Source organism: Oryzias melastigma, linkage group LG14 (assembly GCF_002922805.2).
Source record: "Oryzias melastigma strain HK-1 linkage group LG14, ASM292280v2, whole genome shotgun sequence".
NCBI lineage: Eukaryota > Metazoa > Chordata > Actinopteri > Beloniformes > Adrianichthyidae > Oryzias > Oryzias melastigma.
This window is the reverse complement of record NC_050525.1, coordinates 17,339,844-17,357,287: the sequence shown is the minus strand read 5'-3', so window position 1 is coordinate 17,357,287 and position 17,444 is coordinate 17,339,844. Positions and strand designations below refer to the sequence as shown.

The 17,444-nt window shown below is 35.0% G+C and overlaps 1 protein-coding gene across 1 annotated transcript in view; it reads left to right on the top strand.

The window, feature by feature from the left end:
• b3glctb (beta 3-glucosyltransferase b) overlaps nt 1–15,653 on the top strand; it is a gene marked incomplete at its 5' end in the record, with an annotated part of 31,500 nt that extends 15,847 nt beyond the window's left edge. Inside the window, 4 exon segments of the mRNA XM_036215207.1 lie at nt 3,968–4,067; nt 8,379–8,498; nt 13,434–13,578; nt 15,388–15,653. Coding sequence (XP_036071100.1) covers nt 3,968–4,067; nt 8,379–8,498; nt 13,434–13,578; nt 15,388–15,522 — 500 coding nt within the window. The 3' untranslated portion in view covers nt 15,523–15,653.
• Nucleotides 15,654–17,444: the final 1,791 nt, after the last annotated feature.

Below are 17,444 nucleotides of genomic sequence, written 5' to 3'. Positions count from 1 at the left end.
GCTGCAATAGCTGATTGTAGAAATGATGCATCAACAGACTACTTCAGACCCAGAATGTGGTGGAAAATAGCTCTCATCACCTGTTAAAAGAAATTTGTCTAAAACAGAATCGTAATGAGAAAAACAAAAACAAGATGGTGTTCCTTTTTAATTTTTGACCCTATAATTAAGGAGGTAAGAGAAGAAGTGCTAAATATTAGGTAGAATTTGCAGTTTACTCACGGCTCTACTTGCTCTTTTTCTGCACTATTTGGCTGTCTAATGTACTATTAATTTTTTTTAGCTTTCCAAAGATCTCTACCACTTATTGCTTGTGTGTAATGAAAGTGCATCACTAACAATTTACTGACCTGTCAAGCTAAAGCATTTAAAGAAAAGTAAATCGACTCCTCTGTCAGTTGAAGAAATATCACATTGAGGCTTGATCTTGAAGAAGTAATAGCAGAAAATCTACAGAAATGAGGAGAGATGCTGTTTTTACACGTTTTTAAGTACTTTTATCCCCTGATGTGCCCTCTTAGGCTGATGCCCAAATGTGTCAGTGTCACTCCTCAAGTGTTTTAGAGTTCATCCACACCTCAGAGGCAAGGCACACATCCAGCTCCACCTGCTCTCGTCCACACTCTTCTCATCAGTGTCTCACAGCTTCCGACCCCTCATCTTAAGGCTCATTCTATTTTATCACTTTCCGTAATGCTTTAAGGCTTTTCCTTTTTTTCTCTCCTTCTTAGTGAAATCCTCTTTGGCTCAAACATTCAGTCTGACTGATTGTAAATGGACTACTCAGACGAGATTACACCTTTTTTAAAAATATTTTTGGCAAAGACCCACTATAATAAAAAAGGCACGACCTTGTACACATGTTTTGGTTTTCCCTTTGGGATTCTTATCTTTTTTCCTGCTTTTAAAGCAACAATTCTTTTTGGCTTTCGAGTCGTTGATCGGGTTAATAGGCTCAAGTTGTTCTCATCTTTCTAAAAAAAACATTTTAATACGCCCCGATGTGCTTTGTGTTCAGAGATTTTGCACTGTTCAGCTTTTTCATTGCACTTTAATAACTATTCTGCATAAATAAAAGCACATCCTTCAAATTTTATGCGAAATAAATAAATGTTTTTAGAGGCCAGCAACCTTTCCCGGATCATAAGCTGTGCAAAAGTCTACTAGATGACTTACAGCTGTCCTCTGAACACAGACAAAAACAGCTGGTTTTGGTCAAATATCACTTTTATTTTTGCTTAATCTTGCTTTATCTGTTAGCCAAACTGGGATCAACTTATAAAAAAAATTATAACTTCCTTTCTAAAATCTCTGGCATCCTTAGAGCCGCTCTCACACATTATCCATCTTTTGTTGTTGTCGTTCTCTTATTGTCTGTCCTGGCGTCGCATCTCCAAGCTTGAGGTCCAAAATGCAAACAGCAGGCGGCCCAAAAACATGCATCCAGATGTTTTTAAGTACCACATGTTTGGATTTTTCAGTGCTGGCCAAACGTCAGCCTCAGAGTCCTCTTTGAAAGGTTTTCCTTCATTCAGGTTTTCAAATTGTCAAAGCCAAGTGTATTCTTCAGCAGTTTTCAGGTCATCCTTTTGTTGTTTTTTCACATTATTCTCAAAGAAAATAAAAATGCTTTCAAGTGTTAAATCCTAAATTCCTATTTATTTATTCCGTGAAGAATGGTCCTTTGGTCCCGTGAACTCTTCACCGCCACCGTTTAAACTAAACAACAGATTAACAGATTTTGTAACTCTGCTGACACCCTCAAGTTTCTTCAGGTCACATTAACATTAAAACTTTTCCTACTGCACTTTTTTTTTTTCCAAACAGAGATTTTGTTTTGCATTGGAACAAAATTAAAAAGGGGAACAGCTGCAGATCTGCGGTGGACACAGAGCATTAGCATATTTATGAGTTTGTGCTCACGAAATGAGGCAAAATGAGGTGTAGACATGTCAAAATTGAAGCAGGAGAGGAGGATTTCTATGAAAAAAACACAGTACCAGGAGTTTAGATACTCTGAGGGCTGTGGAGATAAGGTAAAAGTCTTCAATGGGAATGTTAGAAAATATTAATCAAAGATGGACAAACTTTATACATTTTTTAACCTTAAAGTACTTTTCTTTAGATCATCTGATTACTTTCTCCTAAAACACAATTATGGTCAAAATAATTTGCTTTTTTTTGTTTTATCCTTCAAATACAGAAAATAAAATAAAATCTGTCAGGATTTTGGCTTAACAAATCACTAGTGTAGGGATCCTCTAACCTGCAGCTCCAGAGCAACACGTGGCTCTCTATTATGGCTTTCTGGTTTAAAACATTAGACAATATTTTTGTCTACCACAGAAAATCAATTGGAGGTGAGTTTGTACAACCGTAAATATTACCAGATTATAAGCCGTATTTTTCTATTTTTCAAAAAATTCAAGGATTTATAGGGCTAAAAAAAATGGTAATGGTCCTTAAATTAGCTCTAATTTCATTTTGGTTAGCTAGATTTACACATTTCTGGCTGAGATGCATTATAAACGGTAAAATATACTAATAACTGCTGACATGACACTACTGCAACATTTGCTGCATTGAGATGATCCTATGTGACATGGGATGTCTTTTATTTTGAAAGGAAGTCATGTGAATTTATGTCAAAAGCTAAAACTCTTTATGTTTATGGTTTATTTATGCCAACAGTTGATTTATATTAATTATAATAGTAATAAAAATAAAAAGCAAATCAGTTTCTTATTTTCCTGAAGTGTGAACTAAGACTTCTGGGTTGTGGTCAGTGAGAAATGGACCCAAACGGCTCATGAAGTGTTGAGGGTGGCAGATCCCGAGAACATCAAGAAATTTTAAGTCCAAGGACTCTGGAAAAACAAACCTGGCTTTGATAAAAAATGAAAAACTTCCCAAAAGTTTGAAGAAAAAATAGAAATGTCAGCCAGAATCTCTGAGTTGTTGCTCAAAGAAATGTTGCTTTATTGTCTCTTGATTGATGTGAGGATTTTTAACTTGTGTTTGAAGAAATGGTCGTAAGAAGCTCGTCTGCTCACGTAGAAGCACAGGGTGTGTGTCTGGCTTTTTACCCTAAAAACAAAATAACATTTACTCATTTTAGAATAAGGAATTCCAGTGTTTTGAAAGGACCTTTTATCTGTTTACAGACTAACACACTGCAGCTTCTGTTAAAAGGCAAATCCAGAAACTCGCAGAATCCTGACTTTTAGACCGTCAAAACCAGGGGCGGAGCTACAGGTGGATCAAGGGGGGGCAGTGTCCCTCCCCAAGCAAAAAAAAAAAAAAAAAAAAAGTAATAAGTAATAATAATAGGAAAATGACGAATAAATTGATATTAAACTTAATTAACAATAAATAAAACTGGCCACCCTTCCAAAATATTATGCCCCGTCTTGCCCCTCTATCTAAAATGTTTTAGCTTCACCACTAGTCAAGACTAAATATCTGCAAATATAAGGGACTGTTGTTTATCAATCGATCAAGTTTTTTTTTATGAAATGACTATACTTTCTTTAAGTTTTTCATTTAGAGTGGAGATAACTTTGTTTTTTATTATTTCTTAAATATTGTTTTATGTTGACATATTTTTCATCTGGTGTGTAAATGAAAACACTTATTTTTGTCTTTTCCGAACAACAAAAAACAAGATTAAAAACTTATTGTGTAGATTATTTGACTGAGTAAATATATTGATGCTGAACATGATTTATTTATAAAAGAAATAGAATATTATCTTGAAGTGCAGGGTTCCTGTATACAGAAGAAAAATCTCAGATCAGGCATCTAAACAAACCTTGAAGTGACACCTGCTTCATCTCTTCTTTATTTCAGGAAAAGGTCAGATCTGCTGTATTTCTTCAGATAATGTTAAAGCAGCATCACCTGAAATGGAAACATTTTTATTATTAATCCTTTTCCTTTTGGATTGTCTTTTCTTGTCTCACTGAAGGACACTGTGGAAAGACGTTTGCCATCTTAAAGCGTTTTTGGAGGGAATTTGCGCCAAAGGCTGATTGGCTGCTCATTGTTGATGATGATACTCTCATCAGGTAATGCAGGAAGGATTTGTTTATATTTCAAAAAAGCATTTAAAAGTAATACATTTTTTAGATGTTTTACCCAAAATGGTGGTTTACAGATTTCTTTTGTCTTCAAACTTCTTGGATTTGTCTTCTTTGCCTTTTTTATATCAATTTTAACCCATAAGAAGTCATAGTTTAAGAAAATATCGATTCAGGGAAATATCACGATACTTTATTTGGCTATACTTTTATCGATTTAAAATACTACTTAGGCGATATTTAATTATTATTTAAAAGCAAACATGTAGATCAGTCTTACGTCTGTTTTCACTTAAATATTTCTTAAACTACCAAAATAAAAGCACAGTGAATTTGATTGGATAAAAGCAACTTGTTTATGAGATACAGTTGCGGTGCTTAATGTTCTGATCATTAAATAACAATTAATTTACAGTTTTACTTTTGTGAAAAATGTAATAATATTCAGATATTGTTTCAGTCATAATAAAAAAGATCTATTGAAATATTGTCTGGTACTGGGATTTATCCGGATATGCATTGTATCATGACGTGTATCGTGAAACAAATTGTATCACTATTAATGAATATTAAGATAATTCTTCAGCCATAATTAAAAAAATATTAAAATACTGGTACTTTCTTGGGATATATCGGCATACGAATCCTATCATTACATGTGTATCGGGATACGTATCGTATCATCACATATGTATCGTGATACGTATCGTATCATTACATGTGTATCGTGATACGTATTGTATCATTACATGTGTATCGTGATACGTATCGTATAATTACATGTGTATCAGGATACGTATCGTATCATTACATGTGTATCAAGATACGTATCGTATCATCACATATGTATCGTGATACGTATCGTATCATCACATTTGTATCGTGATACGTATTGTATCATCACATATATATCGTGATACGTATCGTATCATTACATGTGTATCGTGATACGTATCGTATCATTATATGTGTATCGGGATACGTATCGTATCATCACATATGTATCGTGATACGTATCGTATCATTACATGTGTATCGTGATACGTATCGTATCATCACATATGTATCGTGATACGTATCGTATCATCACATTTGTATCATGATACGTATTGTATTATTGCATGTGTATCGTGATACGTATCATATCATTACATGTGTATCGTGATACGTATTGTATCATCACATATATATCGTGATACGTATCGTATCATTACATGTGTATCGTGATACGTATCATATCATTACATGTGTATCGTGATACGTATCGTATCATCACATATGTATCGTGATACGTATCGTATCATTACATGTGTATCGTGATACATATCGTATCATTACATGTGTATCGTGATACATATTGTATCATTACATGTGTATCGTGATACGTATCGTATCATTACATGTGTATCGTGATACGTATCGTATCATTACATGTGTATCGTGATACGTATCGTATTGAAAGACTCTTGCCAATACACATCACTAATAGTGACATCGGTGTAACAGAAAAATATATGAAATGTTTTCTGTGGTCAACTTGGTTTTTTTTTTTTTCACATAACTTTATTTTTAAGAAAAAAATGGTTCTGGGTCTTTTTGAGTTAATTTTAACTCATATTTTCTGGACTATTGAAACCAATTGTCCCAGAAAACTCAGTAAGTTTATGTTTTTGGTCACATTATTTATCTTTTTGGTGATAAAATAGAAAAAAAATGTGCTAAAGGAGCAGCATTTGGTTTGTAGTGTTAATCCAATTCACATTAAAAGGAAAAAAAATACATATCCTCTCAAACAAATGAGTCTATTTGAGAAAAATCTAGTTTCACTTTGTTTTTTAAATTGTTTTTCTTTTTTAAGTCGCCCTGTCATCTCTGTTTTTTAATCTTATCCTCAGTAATTACATATCTCCACTGAAGCTTCCTTGTAATAAATAATCAGCCGTTTAAACAAGCGTGTCCTCTCCTTTCTGCTTCTCCTGTTTTTTCTTTGAATTTCATTAAACCATCTTGCTTCTTTTTTTCCACCTATTGCTTTTTCGTACGGCTTTCATTTTCTTTCTCATTATGGTTTTTACGTCTGCCAGCCTGAAGGTGATGAAATGGTTGCAGAAACCTAGATTGTAATCTTGTCTGCTGTCTCATTTACTAGTATCTCAAAAATATGCTGCTTCTTCTAACAAAATATGTTATCTTAACACATGAACTCTTTGTAACAATTACTAAATATCATCATTGGAGTTTTTGAGAACTGCTGTGAACCAGCCCACACAAAACCATGCAGAACTTTTTTTTTTTTTTTTTAGGAAGGAACAAATGATTGGTTGTCAGCTTGTTTCCACATGAAGCTAGTAGTTTTGAAAGAATGTCTGTGTTGCAATGACCACTGAAGATTAAAGTTGCATTTAGACAAACTCAAGGTCAATAAATCAATGTTTTTATGTCTGTTTTACATGATTAGACAGGATTAGGCTAGATTTATAGAAGTGATGCTGAAGTTCTGTGTTAAATAAGGATAGAAGGAGGTGAATGTGTACCGCCGTGACCTGTGAAGGAAGCTGCCACAAGACAAAGAGGAAAAGTTATTTATTTATTTTTTATGTTTTCAATGTTTGTGACTCATTTAATCCTATAAACACTAATAAACACCATTTCAATTATTTATTATTCAGTTTGGGTTTAAGTTAGTGTTGTTTTCTAGAAACTTGCAACACTCTGTAGGAAATTATTTATTTGCTGATAAAAATCTTAATTTGCTGATAAAATTTTCTTGTGAAAAATTCAAAAAAACACTTTCATGCATTTAGCCTAAAAAAACCCATTTTTCATCATTGCATTTTATATTTGCATTCAAGCTATATTTGAACATAAATACTTTTTACCTGCATAAAACGTTTATTCTTAGTGTCAGAACGTAATTTTTTTTCTTCTTTTTTTAACTAAAATGTTTGTTCTCTGATCTTCTTTTGATCTGTTGCAAACGTTTTCCATTAATTACCCCTTCTAGCCAAAACAAAAACTATAATTTTTTAGGACATAGGAAGTTATTGACTTTAAAAAAAAAAAAACATAGATTTTTATTTTAATTTAAATAATAACATAGCTGGCAATAAACTATTAATGTGTGACATGAATGCCGCTTACTACCTTACAGCCCCTCATAAATACTTAGAAATGCAATTTTAAGTCTAATTTTCTTCATATATGTATATAAAAATGCCAGAACATGATTTAAAAAAAAAGCAAAAACACAATTTTCATCAGAGTGGGGTTTTAAATGTTACAGCTCGACAAAAAGAAAAAAGACACTGAAACAAAGAGGAACTCAATGAAGGGTCAAAACATTTTGGAACAAAAGTCTCAACTCTTAACTCAAAACTTCAAAAATGTTAGTCTGAGTTATATGAAATTTTATAATTTCCTGCTTTTTTATTTTGTTGCTAAGAAAAAGTAGCTTATAATCTCTCCATTTAGGAAAAAAGTGAATTTGTTTGGCTCCATCTAGCTTTTTTCTGCTAGAAAACGTCTTTATTACTTTATTTTATTTATTGGTACACATGGGTTCAAAACTATTTTTCCCCCGTTTCCCCTAATAAACTTGCCTCTAATATGAGAGCCACAAATGAAATCTGTGTAAATAAGTTTAGCCTTTAAATCAGATTTTTCAATGTGGTTTCTAATAAGCCAGTTTGTGCATGACAAAAAAGCACTTTTGATTACCAAAACCTGTTGTTGTTGTTGTTGTACTTTTATGCATTTACCATGCTCTCGTGTCCCTGCTCCACATTGATCTTTTGTCTGCTCCATTTTTTTGCACATTTAATTTTGGGTTGCATTGTGTTTTTGGAAATGACTGCTCTGTTTTGATCATTACCCCACAGCATGCTGTGACGGTTAACAGCTGTAATCTGCTGCCAATTCATCAAAATGCCAGGCGCTTTATTTTGAAGAGACAGGCTGACTGCTGTAAATTACATTTGTATTTTTAAACTTAACATGTGGTCCGATCATACCTAAACATATATTAGTTTCTTCAAAAGTAAAATAAGTCTTTCTTGTCTCTACCAAAGAATATAAATGAATAATTTTTTTTTGTGTAGAATTTTTTTAAGCTTTCAAAAATCTCTAATATGATATCAAGTCAGTCTGACAAAGACTAAAGGTTAACTTTGCATTTTCAAAGTGATTTGGATTCTGTGAGCGAGCCATTTTCTTCTCATACTGTAGGATAATTTCGGGAGGCATTCATGCGTGTCATTTATTTTCGGTGCAATTTTCTGCTCATCGTGGTGTATTTTCCAGCTTACCCCGGTTGAGGCGGCTGCTGCGCTGCTATGACCCAGAGGAAGCGGTGAGCCTGGGGGAGAGATACGGCTTTGGCTTGATTCAAGGCGGTTACAGCTACACCACAGGAGGAGCGGGGTGAGCAAAACACTGAAAAACTGTGTCACCAAGGGCCTAATTTAAAGAAAATTATGTTTTTGATTTTATTTTTTTGGTAACACAAATGTTTATTTTTTTTATTTTTATTCAAGTTTTAACTTACAATTTTATTTTTCACATTTTCAATGATTCAATAAAGTTTTCAGTGTGTACTTTCGAGTTTAAAACTGTTTCAGAATTTTCAAACACATTTTTATTTAAATTTACAATCTGGTTTTTTATTCACTTTAACCCTAGAGCACTATTGCTGGGTGACTTTCACCCAATTATTATTATTTTTATATGATTTTCAGTATGTTGCATTCTTCTGAGTGTCATGGCTCCCTGGGTAAAATGTCCCAGGAATGGATGGACCAAAGGCCAAGTCTCCAGTACCATTATTTATTTTTTTAATGATTTTTTTGTTCTCAAATTTCTAATTTTTCAGTCATTTTTGAGCATGTTTTTAGGATATTGCTATGCTTTTAATTTCCATTTTGTTGCATAAACCACAATTGAAAATAAAATGAAACTGCTCTAAGTTATCATTTTGTCATATTTTGATCTATTTTTTATGACAACTAATTTTTATTAGGTATATTATATTGGGTAAAAATTACCTGGCAAAAGTGATGGTTTACATTTTTATAGCGGAGGTGTTCTAGGGTTAAGCTGATCCTAATTTGACCATATACCCATACTTCTTGTAGTCTTTTTTTTCATGATGGACATATATATATATATATATATATATATATATGTATATATATATAAGAATTTAAGATTAAAACTGCATTTTTTTGAGTATTTTTTTAATCAAACTGAGACGAATAAAAAAAGAAAAAGCCTGAAAAAGCAGTGCAGCATTTTGATGCACTTGTAGATAAATAGATCAATGTACGTCTTTGTTTTCCTCGTTCAAGCTAGCATCTGGGTCAAAACTGTACGGCTGGATAGCTCTAATATTGCTCGCCATTTTTGTTGTATCGCTAATGTTAGCTTGGAGGTGTGAGGGGCTGTAAGCTAGCGGGAGAGCATGAAAACAAAGGGATGATGGGATATCAGCTGAGTTTACTTACTTCTACACCAATAGTCCCGCCCACAACTCAGAGCCAATTTTCTGCACAAACTTTGTCCTAGAAAATTACACAAGATTTTTATTTTTTTCCTAAAAACTGCATTAAAAGATCACTTTTACAACAGATCCAAATATGATTGGAGTGGAAAAATCCATAGAAATCCAGAGAAAGCCCACAAAAATGAATTAGCTCAAACTGATTTAATTTGAACATTCATTCATTCATTCATTCATTTAAGTAATACCAGAAATTGGCCTGTTCAGAAAATTGCATTATGTGCATAATGTGTTTTCTGACATTTGATCCATTTGTTGTGATGAAGCCGTTGTGGTCTCGCTCAGGAAGTTTTTACTCTCACTTTTTTTCTTGACCTAGTTGGGAAATGTTCCATAATAGGATAAATTCAGACATGAAAAGGAGCCTTCAGCATTTACTAAACCTGACCTTACTTCACGTCGCAGCATAAATGATGTAAAACCAGATACTTATCTCGTCCGTCTGTGCAGGTCCGTCAAAAATGTGAATTTCAAACGTGGATCCTTGATAAGGGTTGCCCAGTCCTGGTCATCGAGATCTACCACCCTGCCTATTTTCCAGCTTTCCCTTCACTTCTTGTTGATGATTATCTGGATCAGATGTCACCCGAGTCACCTAATCAGCAAAAAGCAGAGCAGAGAGAATTATAAAACAGGCAGGATGGTACTCCTTCAGGTCCAGGTTTTAGGGCATTCCAGCCCAGGAACATCACGTCTGTTGAAACTTCTGAGATAAATGCATGTCTGGAATCATAAATCTCTCAGGAAAAGCTTTTTACATTAAAAGGAGCTGCAGACAGAAATTGACAAACTGTTTGCATCTCCTTGGGGCTTGCAGCCTAAATGGGAGAGTTAAAAAAACAGAAACCAGAGAGCTCATTTATCATTGGCATTTAAATCCCCATTAAAAAATGTACAAGACTCTTGGGACAATATAGCAAGAAGTCCCACGCTTGTTCATACATTTTTTACATCGCTAATAGTTTAGACACGGAGGCCGAAAACATAGTTTTTGCAAAAGCAACGATTCCTGCTGTCTGAGTTTAAAATTTTACCCACAAAATCAACTCAAATTTACTTAAAAATATAAAGATGCAGCAAATCAATCTAATGTGCTTTTAGCATATTTTAGGAATTCAGTTAGAAGAATAAATGCAAAAATGCATGAAACTGATTTTGTTCTTCTATGTTATAAATGTTCATTTTTTCATTTGCAAAGTAATAAAATTAAGCATAAATATACTATAAGACATAGCCCTTTATTTATACAACGAAGAGGAAAGTTCTATGTTGCATTGTTGGGAAGTAAAAAGCAAAACATTATAATATGTACAATTTTAAAATAAATATGTTTCTCGTGCTTACACAATTTTTAAACCAAAAAGCAAGCTAGTAATTGCAAGTATTGCAGAGATTTTAAAGAGACTGTCATTTTAAGGGTAATAGTGAAAAATATTTTATATATTAAAAGCCCACTTTGATGAAAAATTGTTTTTTTTTTGTGGTTTTAACATGTCATTTTTCTCTTGATGTAGGACATATCAAGAAAATTAAGCTCAAATGAGTAAATCTGAGGGTGTGTTTAGACAGGACACATTTGGTTCGCTTAAGTGAATCCGAGTTTGTTTCCCTCCATTATGCAGAAAAACTTTTCAGTCTGATTTCACCCAAGCAGACTCTGGTGCAGGAACCACCCTAGGAACCATCTTTTGAGGTGGTGCCGCTTCATTTCCTATCGGACTAAACTTCAATATATTGTAATAAAATAATAAATAATACATAAAAATACATAAAAAGTGCTGGTAAGTAAAATTAAAACAATTTTAAATAAAAAATAGGATACTCAATTGGTGTTAAAATGGTTAAAAACCAGAGCAAATTAACGATAAAAATAAAAAAAATTAGAGAACAACCACTTTGTCCCAGTTCAGGAAGTGCTCCAGGCTGAAGTCTTCCTCGCCACGTTTAACAGGTTTATTGCCGTGGGGTAAAAACTGTTCTGGCGTCTTTTTGTCCTCACTCTGCTTGACCTGTAGCGTTTGCCTGAAGGCAACAGATCAAACGGGGAACGTCCGGGGTGGGAGGTCTCCCTGATGATCATCTGCGCTCCGTCGAGGCAGCGGGAGCTGTGGAGGTTTTCCAGGGTGGGAAGAGGGCAGTAACAATCTTTTGGGCGGTGCTGATGACCCGCTGGAGGGGTAATAAGTTAAGGATTTGAAAATACTGAACCTCAGACTTTCTCTTGTTGCTTCGTAGTTCATGGTCAACGACTGAAGAGATTTTTAGTCGTGTGGTTTTGTTTACAAGCTTTGGTCTAAACCAGGAATCTCAAGTGGACGCCAGTTTGAATACAAATCAAATCAAATCTTCAGGATTTGATCCGGACCAACAGACTTTCCCAGTCTGGATATTTTGTTTTTCAATCAGGGACAGACAAAAAAAAAAAGCTGTTTTGTGATATGCTGGGTGGGCCAGCAACAGAGAGGGGAAAGGGGGCGGGGTTTCTCCAAACCCTACAGTCTCCTCCCACAACTCAAATTTCCAATGAATGGCTGTCGCTCTGCAGAAACTATGTCCAGAAAACAGCACTAGTGTTATTATCCATCCATCCATCCATTTTTCTGTCCGCTCCTTCCCTTCCGGGGTCGCGGGGCGCCGGAGCCTATCCCGGCTACTGATGGGCGAAGGCGGGGTACACCCTGGACAGGTCGCCAGTCTGTCGCAGGGCCGCAATCACACACACATTCACTCTCACAACCACACCTAGGGGCAATTTAGAGTCACCAATTAACCTATGAAGCATGATTTTGGATGGTGGGAGGAAGCCGGAGTCCCCGGTGAAAACCCACACATGCACGGGGAGAACATGCAAACTCCACACAGAAAGGTCCCAGCCGGGAGTCGAACCGGGGCCTTCTCGCTGTGAGGCAAGAGCGCTAACCACTGCGCCACCGTGCAGCCCTCTAGTGTTATTATTTTGGCTAAAAACGGCAAACTCATAAGGAAGTGTTTTTATAGATCAAGATGATTGGAGTGGAACTTTATAAGCTTTCTTTGCTGTGAAAATGAATTTTTTCATCCTACAAAAATGTCCACAATTTTTTTTTTTTAGCATAAATCCAGAAAAAACTTTTCACCACAGAGCAGCTGGAGGCATCTTGCGACAGAAATTCGTGCCAATTATCCAAAAAAAAAAAAAAAAACAGTTTTCCGAACAACTTCTGGTTACTCCTCAGAACTCGAGTGAACAAACAACCCACAAATTCTGACAAACTCCGGGATGGGACGCCATCAGTCAAGATTTGCCTCAGAGGTTAATTGGCTGCCAGAGCAAACTGCTGCAGATGTCTCAGGGAGGGAGTGCTGTTACTGCAAATACGCAGCAATGAAGTACTTATATTTACACTTCCAATTTACCACATGTGACGACTTAAAAATCCGCTTTTCTGAGAAAAATGAAAAGTTTTGGCCACAACAAATTAATTTAACTTAGTTTAATTTAAGCAGGAATTTCACATGAAGTATAAGTTTGAGAAAACCAGCAGGCAGCTGAAAATGAGAACAATAATCGCACAGTAAGTAATGATATTCATAAAAGCTAAGACTTGATAAATGTGTGGAGGGAGAGCTGCAGGAAAGAAACTAGTTTGCAGAGATTGACAGATAGAGACAGAGAACTACATTTTAAACATGAGATAATGTGAGCAGGGAGATGCTATATATCACAAATAGGAAATATCTGAACCGGGCTTCTATTTATTCTTCTATCTATGTATTTATAAGACGAAATACTTGAACATTCTTGTATTGTGTTTTTGAAGGATGGTGCTCAGTAGGACGGCTGTGTCCAGGCTGCTTTCCAGTGGATGCGGTTGCTATAGTGACGACGCTCCAGACGACATGGTCCTGGGCAGGTGCTTCACATCCCTCCGTGTCCCCATCACCCACAACCCCCTGTTCCACCAGGTAGGAACTTTTAACATCTCCACGAATAAAGAGCTAACTGACATGCAGCAGCACACTTTCTTTTGACACAAGATACCCTTACAAGGACCGGTCCAGAGGGGTTTCCGTGGACTCGCTCATAAATTCTTTAATGTTCACAGGGTTTGATATGAAGGCCATAAATTTTAAGGCGAGCACTAAAGAAAAATGTACCAAAACACCAAAATAGATTTAAATTCCCTATCAGTCAGAGCATTATCCTCATTTGAGCGGCGTGCCCTGGAGGGGGAACACTGAAGGCCTCCTGAGTTTCCACGTTCCTGGGAAACGTTTTCTCACTGGAAACACGCTCATCCTCCAACTCTGAACTGATTCATGATACCCAGATGATAGAAAGTGCTCTCTCACAGTTCAGCAGTGAAGCAGCTAAGAGTTCTTTAAGCTGCTCATAAATAAACAGAAACTTGGAAACAAGTTTTTATTCATGCTGATCAAACCTTCAAAACTTTTTGCCAAAAAAAAAAATATATATAAATAACCACAAGCTGAGAAACACTAGTAAGTAAACCGAAATTGAACAATTTAAAGAAACAGTTTTGGCCTGACCTCTCAAACTAACATTGTGTGCCTTCTGACCTCCTGACCCCTGTTAAATCAGGTGAATACACACTAACACAGCCGTCATTTATTTATTTATTTGCACAAAATGTGTTTAATTCCTTTTGTCTTATTAATGTTAAATTCAGCTACAAATGAAAACTAGTTTTCTATTTGTTTAGGGCAAAAAACAAGGATTTCCTCGTACAAAACCACATCTTGGTTATTAATCTTAAAGGTTGACGTCGTTAGTGTGAACTCCACACCTCTCGGCTAGAATTCACTCCCAATAGAAATGCAGCAAAACCCAAAAGAGCAAATCAACTTCATGACTGGTTTATAGTTGAAGATGCGAGTAATTCAACTGGAAAATTTTACTCTGATCTGCTTCTGTCGTAAAACATTTCCTTGAACAGTTAAAGGTTTCAGAGAGTTACATAATGTGAGTCGTAGGCTGCTGGTAGAAAAAGGGATTGTTTCAGTTGGAGCTTTTGAGGCAGTACTCAGACTAAACACTTAAATATGCTCTTAAAGTAAAACAAAATGACCTAAATATTTACAAAACTGAATTTAAAACTCAATTCTGGGAAAAAACAAAACGATTTTTAATGAAGATAACAAGTTAGTTGGTTTTTAAACCACTGAAATGTTCTTGAGTGCAGCTCCTACGGGGATGGGAAGTTTTATTTTTAAGGCCTAAAAATATCAGCAGTTAGTGTTGGGGTAATCCATTAAAAAGTAATGAATTATTGTAATTTAATCACTTTTGTCAGTAAGGGAGGAACATCATTTACAGTTCAAATTTCAGTAATTACATTATAATTACTAGAATATAGTAAGTAAGTGTCATTACTTTATTGCTCACGTTTTGGTGCAGTGAAACCATTATGAGTTACTAACAAAACAGATTAATTTGTGTAAATATAGGATTTGACCTTTTTTCTCAGGTAAATGAAACAAAACAGAGATTAATTAAAAAAAAAAAGCAGTTACTGATGCATATGTGCACGTAAGCATAAAAATAAACTCTTACTTGTGTCTTAAAAGTATTTAAAACCATCAGTAAATTACTTAAACTTGCATTGTGGTGCTCCATTCTACAAATATGCTGTTAGAAAAGCTTGATTTTTTTAATGTGAAGCTTCACTACAGAAACTGTTCTTTTAAAAAGGCTGCCGGCAGCTGAACCAACCCTAAATATAAATGTGACTTTGTCTGTTTTTGACATTTTAGGCTCAACCGGAGGACTACGCAGAGCAGCTCTCTTCTTTGAAGCATGCCATCTCCTTTCACAAGCACTGGAATACAGATCCCGTGACTGTCTACAGACTGTGGCTGCATGACACAGATCCTCGAGATGAGCTGTAGAAGGTCTGGAAGGGTGGAAGTTGTGTATTAGCTAAGCTGTTAACCCTTAAATCAAGTCATCACGGTGGAATACCCAGACATCCTTCTCACGATGGAAGGCATGCATATAAAAAATGATGTTTAAAACTGCATTTCTGAGTATTTTTTATTCAAATCAGTGTGAAGCAAGAGGAAAAAAATGGGAGAAACTTGTTTTGATGTAGAATCTACAATTGGTGGGCGACAAGCTCCCTGCTCAGCAGGAGAGCATGTAAACAGATGGATGATGGGATGTGGAGGGGGGTCACCAACAGTCCCGCCCACAACTCAGCGGGGAATTTCTAATGAACTGCTGTTTGTCTGCATTAACAGTGTCTTAGAAAAAAAACAGATTTATTTTATTTTATTTTATTTTGCCTAAAATTGCAAAATCACAATTAAAAGACTTCTGGGAATGCTTTTAAAATAGATCAAAACATGACTGGAGTGGGACTTTAAATAAGGAATTTTAGCATAATTTTAAAAGATTTGACAAACGTTTGGTACAGTTCATCAAAATGAAAAAAAAAGTAATATTTTGAATGCCACTCCTGAACTTTAGAAAGTCCAAACCAATGTTAATGTTGTTAATGTTGATTTGCCTTTTAAAAAATTGAATTATAACTGTCACTACACTACAACATTGTGCTCTGTGTCATATTGAGGTTGTTTTAGTTACTTTTATACAATACATATTTATCCACAAACACAATTTTAATATATTTTTGGTCTTGTTATAGAAATACTTGGCTGAAGCACCAGGTGATCAATGCTGTTACTATTCTCTGTATCTTTCCAGTTTGTCAGCCTGTCACACACGGAACACAACTCATTAAATCCCAGATAAATCTAATATTTTAGGACTCCGGTTGACCTTGGTGCTCATCTTTCCGCTCTGCTTGGCTTTGGAAGTCTAACTTTGAAATTATTTAACATTCAGGCCAGCTCCTCTCCGGTGAGTCACCCTGCATCTCCTAAAAGATTTTCTTATCTGGTTAAGACATCACTGAACAAATAGACTTACATCAGTGGGAGGAACTAAAGTCCCCCCTTTTTTTTCCAAAATTTTATTTTATTTTAAATTGGTACAATTAATAATCTAGTATTCATGTTGTACAGTTGATGATATTTTGTATAAAATTCTAAATTAGAGCAAAAAGATCTAGGTCAGTGACTAGACAGAATAACACAAATAAACAGTTTACAATCTATAACTGTGAACGTGTTTGTCTATGACTAATTGGGAGGCTATTTATTTCCATCTTATTTATGTTTTCATACATTTCTCTGTTTCACCTTAGCACTTCGTTCTCGCTTTCAGGTTTGAGCAAATATTTGCCCATCTTCCCTTCTGCTCGTTGGTATAAAAATAGCTGGAGTGCGTTCCCTTTATGAGCTTTGCTTGTTGCATGACATGACATCTTAATGCATCACTTCTTTCCCCTCCTGTAGAACCCAGCATATCCGAGTGAAATCTGAAAGATTTCAGTGAACAAGATCACATTTATGTTTATATTTTATTAATCCAGTTAATGTCATCTAATGAGAGTCTTTTCAGCTGTTGTAGGTGGTTTTTTTATTCTGGAACTTTACTGTTTGTTTAAAGAAATCATTTTATTGTGGCATTGCTTTTAAATAGATCTTAATTAACCTTTAAATCATCTGATTAGAAATTTGGTGGATTCCTGACTGAAATACAGTCATGAATTATGAAAAATATCATTTGAAGAAATCAGTTTTCAAAGGTAAACTAAGGTATTGTACTAGAATAATCATAAAGTTGCTTTGATGGACCTTAAATGTAAGTGAAATCCCTGTTTTGTTGATGAATTGACAATATTTCACACAATATTTGCTTTTTTGAGTTATTACTGTTGAAAGACGATCAGTGTGTTAAATCATCC